This window comes from Anas acuta, chromosome 5, assembly GCF_963932015.1.
Source record: "Anas acuta chromosome 5, bAnaAcu1.1, whole genome shotgun sequence".
Lineage (NCBI taxonomy): Eukaryota > Metazoa > Chordata > Aves > Anseriformes > Anatidae > Anas > Anas acuta.
The window spans coordinates 65494945-65509928 of NC_088983.1; the positions used below are offsets into that span (position 1 = coordinate 65494945).

Genomic DNA, 14984 nt, shown 5'->3' on the forward strand with positions numbered 1-14984 from the left:
TCCTTCTTATCTTTCTGAGTAGGTCCAACATGGGGTTTCTTGTGAGGCTTTCTTTTATAAAACTTCCTCCTCACCTTTGAGCTTTTCTGAAATCCTTACAAAGAATGTGACTCTATTTGAGTGCCCTATTGTGTTTTTCCTTAGGGTGTGGTTAGAAAGACTGTGTCTACTAGGTCTTGGTAAGCAGCCTTTGGTGTTACCTATACACAAACTACATCATGCCAACCTTTCTGTGTCTTTACTTAGCTTGATGTTTGTAAATTTGTAGGAATTCCTGTGCAAAATAGGTGTAATGGATAGATCTAAGTAACATATGGAGCCCATATCAACTACATAGTCAATAACAGCTGCAGAATTGGAATAAAATCTCAATTCTTCTGAGAACATGAATAGGGGCTCTGTATGCCATTTAACTGGTGTTCACTTGTGTTTGTCTTATGAACAGGACAGGTAGGCAGTATGTCAGTAGCGTTTGCTTTAACTACGTATGTGTGTGAGCTATTTTTTCAAGACACACAAACTGCGGAAAAAGGTCTTTTAATTTTCTGATAGGGTTTTATTCTACAAGTTTTGAGAAAAGGCAAAGTAAACTATTTTTTTTTTTTTAATAAATATATGATTAGGCTTCAGATACAACCTACCAGAATGGTTGTCAATGAATGGGTTTTTAGGTTCTAGAAGTATTCTTAGGCACATCTGCAGGAAAGTGTTGGGAAAAGAAGCAATCTTCATTGATTTGCACTGGAAAGCTATTGAATTACTTCATGTTGAAATGTTACATTGCTTGATGGCAATATACTTGTATGAAAAACTTTGAAAATGGCTTGTTTAATGTTAAAGAATTAAATTCATGGCTACGGAGGACTTTGCTCTAAGTTTAATGGCTGTAATTTCTGGAAGTCTTAACTTGCCTTTTTCTTTACAGCTGTTCTACAACTTGCTCATCAGCAATGAGTGTGTTTGTTAGGTGTGTCCTTTACTACAAAGGCATTAGAAGCCAGGGTTTGGTGAAACATCAAGGGCATTTGAGGATTTTCTTGTGGAAATGTAGGGAATTAGTACTAAACATTCAGATGTACCTGTCAAATGAGGAATTACAGTATTTTTGTACCTTTAAATCTCTATTAAAATACCTGAAACTATTTCAGTTGGGAGAACTCAGAGGATCACAAAGACTAATTGGTAAGGATTTCCTTTTAAATTGTAGAAATAATGGAAGGAGCCTGGAAGTGGTGATTCCTAGGACTTCAGATCCATTGTATAATGTCTGGTAAAATGTGACTCACACCTTTGCATTCCATGATAGATGTGTAACTTTAAAGGAAGGATAAGAAGGCTTTTTTAGATAAAACATTCTGACTGCAAATTCTGTGTTAATAAAATTAATCACACAGTTCAAGGAAATACTGCTAAAAGAGTAGCTCAAATGGCTTATTTTGGCCTTCTGATATTTTGAACGGCATGTCACAGAGGATGCAGTTTGAGCTGTTGTCTCTGTCCTGGCTGATCAGCGTGAGGAACGTGAATCTGGGTTTTAATTAAAACTTCTGTCTCTGTCTCTTAGCTATGAAACTAGATGTACCGGTGAACCCGTTTCTGTTGTTGTTGCTTTGGTTTTGTTTCTTCCTTCTCTCTTCTCACTTTTTCTTTTCTAAACTATTTCAAAGAATCTTCCATGCCACTGCAAAATGACAGTATCACAATAACAACTGGAACAATAATCCTGCTTTCAGGATTATTCAGGCTTTTCCTAGTGGATACATGGACCAGTTCTCAGAATACTCTTGTATGAAGTTTTAATTGATGCCTTCAGCTTGTTTTCTTGATGCAATGAATAAACATTGAGCCATCTTGCGGCTTCAGCATTTTCAGTGGTAGGCAACTGTGAGACAGTGTTACTTTGTCCATCAATGTTGCAGGCAGTTCCTCAGGCAGGTTTTAATCTTCTAGGGTTAGCAGTAGAGCTGTGATTTATGCAACTATCTTGATACACGGTAAGACTTTCTTGTAATATTTTCATAACCAAAAGTGCAACCAAGACATCTAATGTTGATTTCTAATTAACTTAAATCAAACAGGACCATAGGCCCAGATTGTTTTGTGAATCTTGATTGAAGCCTGGCTCTTGCTTCCTAAAACATGTTTGCAAGTTCTTGTGGTGTAAGTCTTAAGCACAGTTGCATGTGAACTGGAGATGAAATACAATAAATGTTTTTTCTCTTACGAGATGTGCTTTATTGTAATAGTGTTTTGTTTTCTGGGCTGATTTATGCCTTTGCCTTCTGTGCAACTTGGAGAAATCAGATTAATTGTGTCAAAAGATATTTTCTTTCAACATGTGCTTGAAGACCAAGTTCAAACAGTAAAGAGTTTAGAAAAAACATCAGGTTACAAATGTGACTTCCTATAAAGGAGTAGTAAAAGCCTTTTACTTAATTGAATTAAACTAGCTCTTAAAAGGACTTTTATTTTAATTCCTTTTCAGTGCCCTTACTGCAAAGGAAGTGTAATTACAGCAGAGCATGGGTCTCTCCAGTACTCTTTGAAACATGATGCTTACTAGATGACAAGAGCCATTTCCAGGTTAACTGGTATGGAATCCCTGGATAGAGGCATAAGTGAATGCAAACTTGTAGTAAGATCAGAATTATGGGTGAAAGGTGTGCAAACATGCACATAGGAATTAGTTGTATAACTAACTACATGCATCAAATTTGTGTAATAATGAAGTTCTGCTGAGATAACTCAAGTGGCCTGCACTGAGATTAACTTCCTCTAATCTTTCTGTCTTACTGCAGGGAAGGTAAAGACCCCATGACTTAAGGCACAGCTCTGGTTTTCAAGAGTCTTGTTTTCACAAGAATGTTTTTGTACTGCAAATCAAATAATTTGTGGGTTGGGTTGAAAGGGAAACTGTTTACTTCAAATTCTGCTAATAAATTATAGGGTTAGTTGGTTCGAGTTCACTGTCTTACAAAAGTAGTTGAGTACTTTTTTTTTTTTTTTTGGTCAGGGTCTTAAAGGAGTTCACGGAACTACTTCTGCTTCTGATATAAATTCAGATTTCTGTATCAGAATGCAGTGGTGTAGTTAAGTAGTTCATATGCAGCATTACTTAAGCCTAAACTAAAGCAGTTTAATAATGCTTTTTAACTTGAATGTATGCACTGAAAAGGATAGTATTTTACCCATGAGGAGAATAACTTGTGGAGTGTGTAGTCCAGGAAGAACTTCTAGTATCCAATGTATTCTTATGGGCAAGAGGATTTTTTTTTAAAAATCAAGCTCACTTGATTTGTGGGCATACATCTATATGCTTAGTCATGTAAACTTTGGCCTCACTGTATTAATTGCTCTAACTGGCGTCTTGTTTCATTACTTAAATCATTTAAAATAGACAAATATCTTCATTGGTAGCAGGTTGGTCTGCGAACAAATTCAAGATTGAAGAATATAGCTAGTTTGAAGTATTTTTTATTCACAAAATCTCTAATATAACCAGTGAGTGTCAGCCACATGTTTGCTGTGTATAGCTTTGGGGAAGCATGAGACCCTTACTGTCTAGCATAATGCCCAGCTTAAACGAAAGACCAGCTAGTTAGTATTAAATTAGCAAACCTGTTTTGATAGCTCTTCAAAATGTAGTTCTAGTTAGCTTCTAGACCTGGCAATATGTTTCCCAGCTCCTGGAAACATAAATTTTCTTGTTAGGTTTATCCTGCAGTGGACTGTGGCTTACAGCTAGTAAAGAAAATCTCCTTGCAGAGAGGAGATAAGAATTTTAATAATAGTCTAAAAAATGGATAAATGTCTTTATCTAGTTGTGGGAAGAATCCCAAATCTTCCACATGACTGTCAAGTTTGGAATAGATAGGTTTTGAGGTTAACTTACACCAAAATCAGTTTGAAATGGTGGAACAGTATTTTCTATTGTAGTCTCTACTTGTCTTCCAAAACATATCTTTCACAGATAAAGTTTCTCAATGGATATAACCTTGGACCTTGAAGGCAAACAAACTGTCCTTCTTTGGTGATATTTTGAGTAGGTATTGCCCAAATAGGGCAGATCACTGACCCCTGTGGTTGTTGAAAATGTGGACATTTTGCTGATAGCATTCATTGATTTATGTTTGTGGAAACAGGGCTCCAGGTGAAATGAGACATGATATGACCCAAGCTTGTCTTTCTGGCAGTAACTTTGTTTAGATGAGTGAAATATTACTTCCTTTGCTGCCTGAATCTGTCCAAAATCTATCCTAGATTTTATTCTGGATTGCACTAGTGTTCTTCCAATATGACAGTTGAAGCCCTACATGACAGGCTTTACCTTCTGTAATGATTTATCTGTGATGTGTATGCATGTGTGTACAATTCTTGAAAGTACTTGTTGCATTCAGATTTGACTTCTAGGTGGACTACATCCCCTGAATACAGAGAAATGTTTCTTTCATCTTATCAGTAGACCTTATCTTTAGACCTTTTTCTGTTGCACTGCTGCTAGGACTAGGTTCAAGCTGTTAGGGAAAGGGGGAAGTGAGTTCATCAAGCTCTGTTTTGTAGAACTTTGGTTTGTTGCTGATCTGTGAGAGGCTGGGATATGGACACTTTCTGTTTCCTGTGACTGCATAATCTCAGTATGATTGAATTGGGAAGGAGCGTGTTGCTGAACTAATGCTCATCAGTGATAATTTAGAAAACAGGCCATTTATTCTCAAGGACATTGGTGCATACTCCTAGTTGCTGGATTTAGCATTTAAACATTTGCTGGAACTGCAACAGGCTTTCTTGGCAATTAAAAGACAAATTTTTAGGCATCTTAATTTGTGTTTGGAAAATCTGAGAATTGTTCTTTCTCATCTAAAGACAGACTTGTCCTTGTTTTGAGAGCCATAGAGACCTCTGTTTGAAGCAATGAGTTATATATTGCAGCAGTAGCTCTGAAGGCAAACAGAGCTGCCATTGTTTGTTCCATAATAGCTCTTGCCCAGCCTCAGACAGGAGAATTATTATTATTTTTTTACAAGATGGCTAGGATCTGGGAGGTGGCTTGTATGCTTGTTTTTCTGAAGTGCTTAGAAGCCCTTGATGTCTTAAAGTACAGCACCCACCCAATGAACGGTATCTTCCAAGTGTCACCATTGGATTAGCCCTCAGCCTGTGGATTTGGAAGTACGCTAATATCAGTTTCTCTGTAGCAGTTTAACGGAAGCTTCCTCTTCCAAAGTCAATTTATCCCCATAAATCATCTGGTAACATTGATCATCCATGTTCTATACCAAGAGCTCTTAAGAGTAGTCTTACTAATCCTTGCATCTTTTAGATTGTTTCCCCCCTAACTGTTATTTGCTCAAAAAGTAGCCACATTATAGGAATTCAGGCTCTCCAAAGTGTGCATTAGACAGTGTTGTATTTAGTAGAACTACCTGTCGCCATGTGAAGGAGCTATTAATAAGTCATTGGATAACTGGTGAAAATATGTATTGCTGGTTAATAGACGCAATTCAGCTGTTGCAAGCATGCAACAAATTGTACTCTAAAACTAGATTAAAAGATTGCAGACACTTGAACCTTAAATGCTAAATTTGATTCTGCTTTATTGTCTTGCAAGGTATGTATCCTTCCTGGACCTACTTCAGCCTGTTCTGTATTAAAAGTCAAACTAAACTTACTCTGGGAAATACCAATTTCTTAACTATTTTTTTTTTTTAAAGCATAGGTATCATGTAGTTCTTCAGTAATCTGCTTTCATAGAATCATAGAATGGCTTCTCGTTACTCTTTGTATCCCTTGCCAAGTTTAGTTCTGTCAGTGCCTTGGCACTTTCCTGATCCCATCCCTGCAAATCCGGACATCATTTCTGCACTCATTCCAGGGCGTGTGGCCACTTCCTTCTTTTGAAGTATTTTCCTTTCCTTCCTGTCTTTTCCTTCTGTGCATTTCCTTCTTTTGCTGAATTTTGACCAGCAGATCCTTATTCAACCATGCTGGTTTCCTACCTTCCCTGCTTGATTTATTACATATGGAAATAGAGAGCTCTTGCACTCCAGGGAAAATATCCTTAAAGAGTTGCCAGCTGCAATCAGATCCTCTGTTCCTAATGACCATGTCCCATGGGATCTCATCCGCTAATTCTTTGAGCAGCTGCAAGGTGGTTGTTCTGAAGGTCATGTTCCTGATTTTGCTCTTAGCCATGCCCATATCCCTCAAGATCACAAACTCAGCCAGAGTGTGGTCACTGCAACTTAGGCTTCTTCCAATCTTAACCTCTTCTTGAGCTCTTCTGCACTGGTGAGCACCAGGTCCAGTAATGCTTCTCCTCTGGTTGGTTTGTCTAATACCTGGGTGAGGAAGTTGTCCTCAGTGAACTTGAGGAGTCTCCCAGATGGCTTGCTTCCTGCCACGTGGCTTTTCCAGCAAACATACAAATAGTTGCAATCCCCCAGGAGGATGAGAGCCTGAGTGTGATCCTTCCTGTAGCTGGAGCAAGAAGTCTCATCAACAGGCTCCTCTTGATTGGGCAGCCTGTAAGTAGAGCCCAACCACGAGAGGTCCTTTTTTGGTCTGGTCCTTAATTTTTACCCACAGGCTCTTAACCTGCTCTTGGCTGTTCATTACAGGGAACTCTTCACAATCTATCCCGAGTTGGAAGGGACCCATAAGGATCATCAAGTCTAACTCATGGCACCGCACAGGTCTGCCCAAAAGTTTAGACCATGTGACTAAGGGCACAGTCCAAATGCTGCTTAAATTCAGACAGGCTTGGTGCAGTGACTAATTTGTTGGGGAGCCTGTTCCAGTGTGCAACCACCCTCTCGGTGAAGAACCTCTTCCTGATGTCCAGCCTAAATCTCCCCTGCCTCAGCTTAACACCATTCCCACGGGTCCTATCACTGGTGATTACAGAGAATAGGTCACCTGCTTCCCCACTCACCCTTGCGAGGAAGTTGTGGACCGTGATGAGGTGCCCCCTCAGCCTCCTCTTCTCGAGGCTGAACAAGCCCAGTGCCCTCAGCCGCTCCTCATACATCTTCCCCTCTAGGCCCTTCACCATCTTCATCACTCTATCCATTTCTTAACATAGAGGGCAACACCCCCAGCCTTCCTTCCCTGCCTGTCTCTCCTGTAAAGCTTGTAGCCCTTTGTTCCAATGTTCTAGTTGTGTGATTTGTCCCACCACATTTCTGTGATAGCAATTAAATCCTAGTTTTCTAATTGTACCATGGCTTTCAGCATGGGAAACAAGCAAGAGGAGCTGGATGTGTTGGTGTAGAGGCATGTCAGCTGGGCTATGGGCCACATCACCTTTTTAGAGGAGTCCTTCCTAATTCTTATGATTCACAGGTGTTTCCTTTAAACACCTTTAAGTGCCTTAAACACCTTTAAGCACCTTTAAACAGCTTAAGCAAAAAGAACATTAAAAGGTAACACAACTAACGTATAATACCTGTAAGGAAAAGCCTCTTCTGAATTTGAAGTTAGGAGTTGCCAGCAATACTGTGCTAACTGGTGTGTTTTGATTTCTCAGAGAAGGCAGGGAAGGGTGGGTGGAGGATGGGACTGTTCTTTCCCTTTCCTGCAGTTGAGATGACTCCCTTTTCTTTTTGATAGGGCTTAGCATAGGCTGCTGCTTTATTAGTTCTTCATTCACTTCCGGATTCTGTGGGTGCTCTTTTATCCTTAATTCAACTGTAGTGCTTCCAGGCAATTCATTCAGAATCCCAGTATTTATTGCTGTAACTTTGACAGCAATGCATGCTTATGAAAAGGTGAATATCTTTTGTAGCCAGAAACTTCCGGAGGAATAAAGCAGGAGAAGACAGTGTGGAAAACTGCTGTTAATAAAGACTACCAAAGACTGTAGTTGTTGGAGAACAGGATAAAGGGAGATGGCATTGAGACTTTTTCAATAATAGTGCCAAAAAAATATGATTCTTTTTGGAAATAGTGCAGTTAAGAATACTTAAAAACAAACAAAACAGCAAATGTAGGTGTTCCTGTCTCTTAAGAGTGGGTATATGAGTATTTATGCACATTTGTGTTTTTTTTTCCTAGTGAATAAATTTCTTCATATGTAATCATAGCTGGATAATGTATAGGTTTGGTGCTCTGTAAAAGTTTGAGGAGAATAGTACTGATATTTTGGATCTGATACCAGCCCCATACTCATAGGAACATAGAAATAACCGAGGCAGGAAATTTTAATGATTATTCTGGCTTTTAGTTTTCTTTATGCCACATTACCCTGAATTTTGTCAGATTTTTCAGCTAGCTAGCTGAAAGTTGGACCATAGCAATGCACTTATTTCAATACCAGTAGTATTACTTTTTTCAGTTCTTTTACAAAACAGACATTGAACTGTAGCCTGTGTGCTGGGGCTTGCAGTGAGGTTCCTACACTTACTTAAAGATTGTCTCTGGCCATGCAAACAGGTTAGCAAACTGGGGATATGGCATTGTTTCCGAAGTAATACTAAACTTCTCTTAAAGGAAGGGCAGGTGAAATAATGGTGCGATATGCTGTGACCAGTAGAAAATAGCAGTACTTGTTCAGTTCTGAACCTGCTACTGTATCTCACTATTACGTTATTGCAATTCAGCAATAATTGCAGGAGCTGTTCTTGTTAACAAAGGGAGTTGAACAGTGTTGGCACATGGGACAACAAAGCACAAGACTTTGTATCCAAATTCCTGATACTGAAACTCTTTCAGGTGATAACTTATTTCTGGCAAGTAACCACTTAGAGCACATTCAGAAGTGTTGTCATGGTATGAGCACATGAAAAGCACAACACAAGGGCTCTAATATAAAAGGTACCTGACATGTAGAAAATATTCCAAAACTATATGTATACTTTTTTTCCGGGCAGAAATGCAAATTAAGCCTGCAGTTCTTTATTCCGAACATACAGCATCTCATGTATATTCCATGATAAGTTCCTCCTTGCAATACCCTGCAAAAAAAAAAAAGCAACAAGAAAACACTTTAGCAGTTGCATTCCTGTATTCTTGAGTGTTAGGTGAAAAAAGGCTATCATCCTCTTCGGGTATTCAGAACTGAAATTCTTCTTTGCTTAAGAAACAGTCTCCCACTTTGTTTAGGGGGACATTGTTCTTAAACCATGTTTTTTTATGCAGTCTGTCCATTTTGGTAGTGTTCCATAGATCTGCTATGGGGGACCACAGGTATTCTTTACAGAATTGTAAAATTGCTTGGAAGGGACCTAAAAGGTCATCTAGTTTCAACCCTCCTGCCATGGGCAAGGCTGCCACCCACTAGATCAGGTTGCCCAGGGCCTCATCCAGCCCGGTCTTGAACACTTCTCTGGGCAACCTGTTCCAGTGCCTCACCACTATAATTACTATTACTATAGTAATTCTACTATATCAGCTTGTTATTTTTTATGACAGTCTAATTAGGTTAATATACCATTATGGAACTATAGCCATGTTCTGTGGTCTTGTACAGTAACAGTAAGTTGTTTTAAGGTTCTGGTGAAGACATTAGTGTATTGGACTGCACAGAATGGGCTGAAGTTGGCCCGAGGCACAGTTTGAATTCTAAAGGTCATTAAGGTCATGTGAGAGAGAGCATTATATTTATCCTTAGCAGTTGTTCCAGTTTCTAGTATCTAGAATTAGATACAGTCCCCAAGCAGTTGCTGGGAGAGAAATAAGAATTTTATAGTAACTGAAGCGAAAGAAAAGCCTACAACACTTGTTACTCAAATTTAGCACAGAGGTCAATTCCTTTCTCTTTGCTTCATTAGAAGGCATATTTAAATCTTCATTCTGTGTAAGAATTCTAATACTTTTTTTGGATAAGTTTTCAATTGATGAAAAGACTAGAACCTTGTATCATCTGTGGAAATGTGTTTTTTGTAATCAGTAGGAAACAACAGATCTCACACCAAGCAACTAACAATCAGCTACCTTCTCTGTGACATAGCACCCTTTGTAGAAAGGTTCAGCCTAATACTGACAGGGGACTTGGCTCACTCAGGCAAAAATGCCAGGGCCAGTGTCAACATATTTGAAGTATCTACTTGTGATTATATTTCAATTATATGACCTTTTGTTTACATGGAATAGCCACTTAGTCTTAAAGGACCATGCGCACAGATAAAAATAGACTAAAAATTGAGCTACTTAAATGAGATGGATGTCCAATTCCTTAAAGAAACTATTGAGACAGTTTACAATAAGATCTGGAATGACTGTGCTGACCCTGTAGGACTCTTCAGACTGTCATGGGGGGGGGGGAGGGGGAAGACATTAGGCACCAGTTATAGGTTTTAAAAAAAAAAAGTCTGGTAAAAGTTTCTTTCAGGTATGAAGTTCAGTGTTTGCGTCTGTGCAGTTTATGTATCTTCGGCAAATCTGAGCTCCTAGAGGTTCATTAATATATTTTTGCTTTTTTAACTTCTCTTAAGGTCATAATGGTTTCCATACCTGAATACTACGAAGGAAAGAATGTCCTCCTGACAGGAGCTACAGGTTTCATGGGAAAAGTGCTTTTGGAAAAGCTGCTCAGATCTTGTCCTAAAGTACAAGCAGTGTATGTATTGGTAAGACACAAATCGGGGCAGACACCTGAAGCACGAATACAGGAAATAACCAGTTGTAAGGTATGTATCATGTACTCACAAAGTGCATTTTTGTCATTTTGTATCTTGTTCATAATGAAATGGAAACAACTTTGGTTTGCCTAAAGCAAAATAGTTACTTTTTTTGTTCTAGCAGAAATCCTAAACCTAGGTTCTTACAGTGTTTGTGACAGTTTTTCAAACTGTTATTCTAGAACAAGTGCAGTTAAGGAAAATTATTCTGTATTTAATTTAGAAGGAGGGTGTTCAGCTGTGATGTAGGATTGAGAAGTCAAATACCTGAGTTAAAACTTGTTAAGAGAACATGTAATCAAGTGCAAAAGGTATTGTGGACTGGGATTTCTAAGACTAGATTAAGACCCTTCTTTGGAGGGTTTCAGGTCGCTTTTTCTCCATGTGCCTTATTTTCTTTTCTGTAAGATGAGGTTTAGTGCTTCGCTTCTCTTGAACGTGCTGTTGGATCTACTGGTATGCAAGGAGATATGTTTTCAACAGGGTGTTTAAATAGCTTAAACTGCATCTGTATTGCCCCTCTCCAATATGGTGTATCCCATTTATAATGGAGTGATCTCTAGCATAAACTTTGGTAAAACAGGGTTTGTTTATTCCTATTCATGCCTTCCTCTATTATGGGATGGCAGGGTTGGCAGTTTAATATTTCAGGCTTAGGAAATGTGTTCAGATGCAGTATGGTTTGTTCAAAGTGTGTGCTTAGAGGGTGCTTAAAGGGTCTTGGTAAGAGTATGACTGCACTTAGGGCATGAGAAGGTAAGTTATTTAAAGCAGGACTCTGAATTTCCTTACATGTCTGACTGGTTAAGATTATAGCGGATGAGAAGATAGAAGATAGCTTTGTCATAAACTCTTCTCAATAACCTTGTCAAAACTCTAGCTCGTTACCCAAAAGCATCTGCTTGCAGTTCAGTACCATGTTACAAAATGCAGCAGAATGAGCTACAGTGGTGTTCTGTCTTAAAATCCAGTTTCAAATTCTGTACATGAAGTCATCACTTTTTATTCTCCAAAACAAAATTTCAAACTAAACTCCAAAAGGAGAAAGCTTCTCAGTCCGTCCTTTGTATACACTATTAGCCAAGTAAAAACTGGATAGTATTCAGGCAGAGGGGACAGTAGTGTTGGTCTGGGCTGACTTAAGCTTCGCTGAAGTTTAAGCCCCTGTATGTAGCTTTTGGGAAGCTCATGTCTTGTAAGAGGATTTTACATTTCAGTCCAAATCATCTGCTTATAGCCTATAGTGACTTGTGCTCAGTTAGAACAATCTGTGTTCTTTTTAAGCTGGGTGAGCATTTATTGCTGGAAGTTCAGATCTGATGTCCTGTTTTTAAAAAAAAGTGCTTGAGGTAGTCCTATATTTTAGTCCCTAGAGAAGAGTGTAAGTGGATGCTGTTCCCCAACTATCTACAGGGATAGCTAAAACCAGATGTTTGTTCTGTCATTATCTCATGGTTAGGCAAAATAGGTTTGAAAGTGTATAGATTAACTAGGATGCCTCCAAAGGACACTGAACATTTTTAATGGGACCTGTTGTCTTAATTTGTCTTTTGCAAGGGCCCTGCCGTTAATTTTTTTTCAATTTAGATGGGCCCATTAATTGGTTCTACAGATGCTTGGGCATTCTTTCTTGAAGAATCTAGTCTAAATGAGTGAATGCAATAGTGAAGATGAACTGATCTGCAAATAGCCCAAAAAATTGAGGTTTCTGTTTCCATTGGACTTCAGATATCTAATTCCTATGTAAACACAACAGCTTGTCATGTGTTGCACGTACTCTAGCTGTTTGTTCTTACTTCCCTTTTGTACTGGTATTAGTGCTAGTATGAGTAATGTGATAAGGATGTATGGCTATGGATGTGAAAAGGAGAACATACAGATTAAAAAAGCCATACTGTTTCTGTGTGTTTTAAATGTTTATCAGTGAGACTGCTTTCTATTATAATTCATGTCACACATCTTAGTATGGTTAAAGGGCAGTGGTTTCAGTATGCTAGAGTCAGGCAACATTGTTCCAAGTAAAAATATAACAAATTTATTTAAAAATGACAAAAGGCTTCCAACCCTTAAGTAAGCACTGTTTGCTGTAACATGTGAACTAAGAATCACAGGCTTTAAATGCTGCCTTGGCAACTTTGTCCTTTAAGGTGAAATTTCATACTTGGGAGATCAGTCCAAGACTGGTAGCACTGGATATGATCCATACTCTCACTGCAGTATTACCACTATAAAATACTGGCACGTGTGCAATTAAGAAGGGTTAGCTCTGGTTTAAAAAGGGAAAAAAAAGGTGTTTTATTTCAGTCCCATAGTATTTTGCTCAGGAAAACTTGCATGTTGATTACCAGTGTGTTAAGCTGCGTGATTAGAATCCACTTAATTAAGAGGGTGTATGATGAATGCAGTTAACACAGTTGTGGGTGAAGTTTTCTTAAATGGGTAAGATTTGCTTAGATGTTCTAATGCAGCAAGCAGCCTTTAACCCTGGCTTTTTCTTTCTTAACTGGCCAGAGAAACAGATGTTTTGTTGAGGTTTTTAATCTGGAAGTTCCCCAGAACTGGCACAAGTCAATGATTTTCTTAAATGGTTGTTTTTTTTTTTTTCAAGTTTGATGAAAGCTTTCTAAATCTGAGAAACAGAATGACTTGTGCAGGTTTGCAAGAATCTGAATAGACACTATCTACCTTGGAAACTGGCTAAGCTGTCGAAAATTGCTTTAATTTTGTGTGTCTAATTGTTTCTTCTGACATTGAGAGATCCTATCTTAAGGATAGGCATGAGCATTAGAAAAATTCTTTAAAAGTATACATCAATCTCACTGCTTTTCTGTGCAACGCATGCAATACTTCTGTTTTCACCACTTGGGATAAAATGTATACAAACAACATCACTGAGTGTGTTCACGGTAAGTCAGTAACGTATTGTAGGACACCTAAAACACTATCTTACCACTACTGATCTTGAGAAATAAGGCAATATAGTTATATATGGCCAGAAAATGTCTTTTATCTCCAATTATAAAATGTGCCTTTTATCTTCACTGGGTATTAGTTTGAATTCTTAATCCTGTTTTGACAGCTCTTTGACAGGTTGAGAGAGGAGCAGCCTGACTTCAAAGAAAAAATAATAGTAATTACAAGTGAACTTACACAGCCTGAACTGGACCTTAGTAGCCCGATCAAACAAAAACTTATAGACTGCATTAATATTATATTTCACTGTGCTGCTACAGTCAGATTCAATGAGACACTAAGGTGAGTTTAAAATACTGTACCTTCTAGTTCAGTAAGCTGATGGTATTCAGAGGGAAGGAGTAATTCAGGTGTCTGCAAAATCTTGCAAATATTCAGGCTGTCTGACTACTAATCTCATTTTGTTCTTGTGTGTCTGGTCAATTCAATGATTCCCCATCAGGTATTAACCTTTTCTCCCTACCTAAAACTTGCTATTGGGTGTTCATTTGCTTTTCATAGAAACACAGAAGATACATTATTTAAACCTGCTTTGCCAGCAGTTAGAATACACTATTTGACATGGAAAAAAAAATCACATCTTGAAAAAGCTTTAGGCAAAAAGACATCTATTCATGGTGCTTAGAAGCAAAATAAATGACTTCTGTACTGTTATAGGCCCCTTAGTGTTTTTTACTAAATTTCTGTACCTGAATTTTAAAGCCCTTTTTGAAGGGAAGCTGTTGAGAGAGATTTGAATATGTTGTTTTTCCAAGTCTTCCTAACCTCATGTGTTGCTCTGATTTCTGGGATGGCTGAAGAAGCTATAAATAATCTGTAGCTGTATGTACTGTGCTCACTACTGATACCAGAGCTTTTTTGTGTAAGAGAACACAAACTTTTCCTTTAGCTCCCCTTGTTAGCAAGTATATGTGTTTAGAGAATGAGTTTCCCAAAACTGGGATGGGGGTGGAAACTCTAGTACTTGTTTTCTTTACTTGATGAACAAACAGTGAATTCAATGTTGCTCAGCCTTCAGAAAGTCCACCAGTAAGAAGAATGCAAGTTTGCATTGGAGGGTGTAGGGAGAATTAGGTGTGGAAGGAGAATGCTTAAGACTAAAAATTGAGTAACTTCTATCTTGTACAAAGTTTATTAAAGAAATAAACCAAAAAAAAAAAAGGATTCTCAAAAGCAAGAAAAGATATCTGCTTTTTAGAAACAACGACCTGATTTAGTGATGAAACACTAGAATAAATAAACAATTTGGAGAAATGACTTTGGAAAAATAACTCCAATTTTTATGAATGTAAAGCAACTCTTAGGTAAAGAAAATCTGAGTTGAGAAATATTTTGATTTTTTTTTTTAAATGTTCGCATTACCTCCAAGAGTGCTGTATTGTATACTGAAATGAC

At 38.1% G+C, this 14984-nt stretch overlaps 1 protein-coding gene across 2 annotated transcripts in view; it reads left to right on the top strand.

Annotated features, from left to right (window-relative positions):
- The window catches only part of FAR1 (fatty acyl-CoA reductase 1), a 37565-nt gene that overhangs the window by 2168 nt on the left and 20413 nt on the right, over positions 1-14984 (top strand). For both annotated transcript variants that reach the window (XM_068685421.1, XM_068685422.1), the window contains exons 2-3: positions 10431-10625; positions 13696-13871. In XM_068685421.1, coding sequence (XP_068541522.1) covers positions 10437-10625; positions 13696-13871 — 365 coding nt within the window. In that variant the 5' untranslated portion in view covers positions 10431-10436. The remainder of the gene's footprint in view (positions 1-10430; positions 10626-13695; positions 13872-14984) is intronic.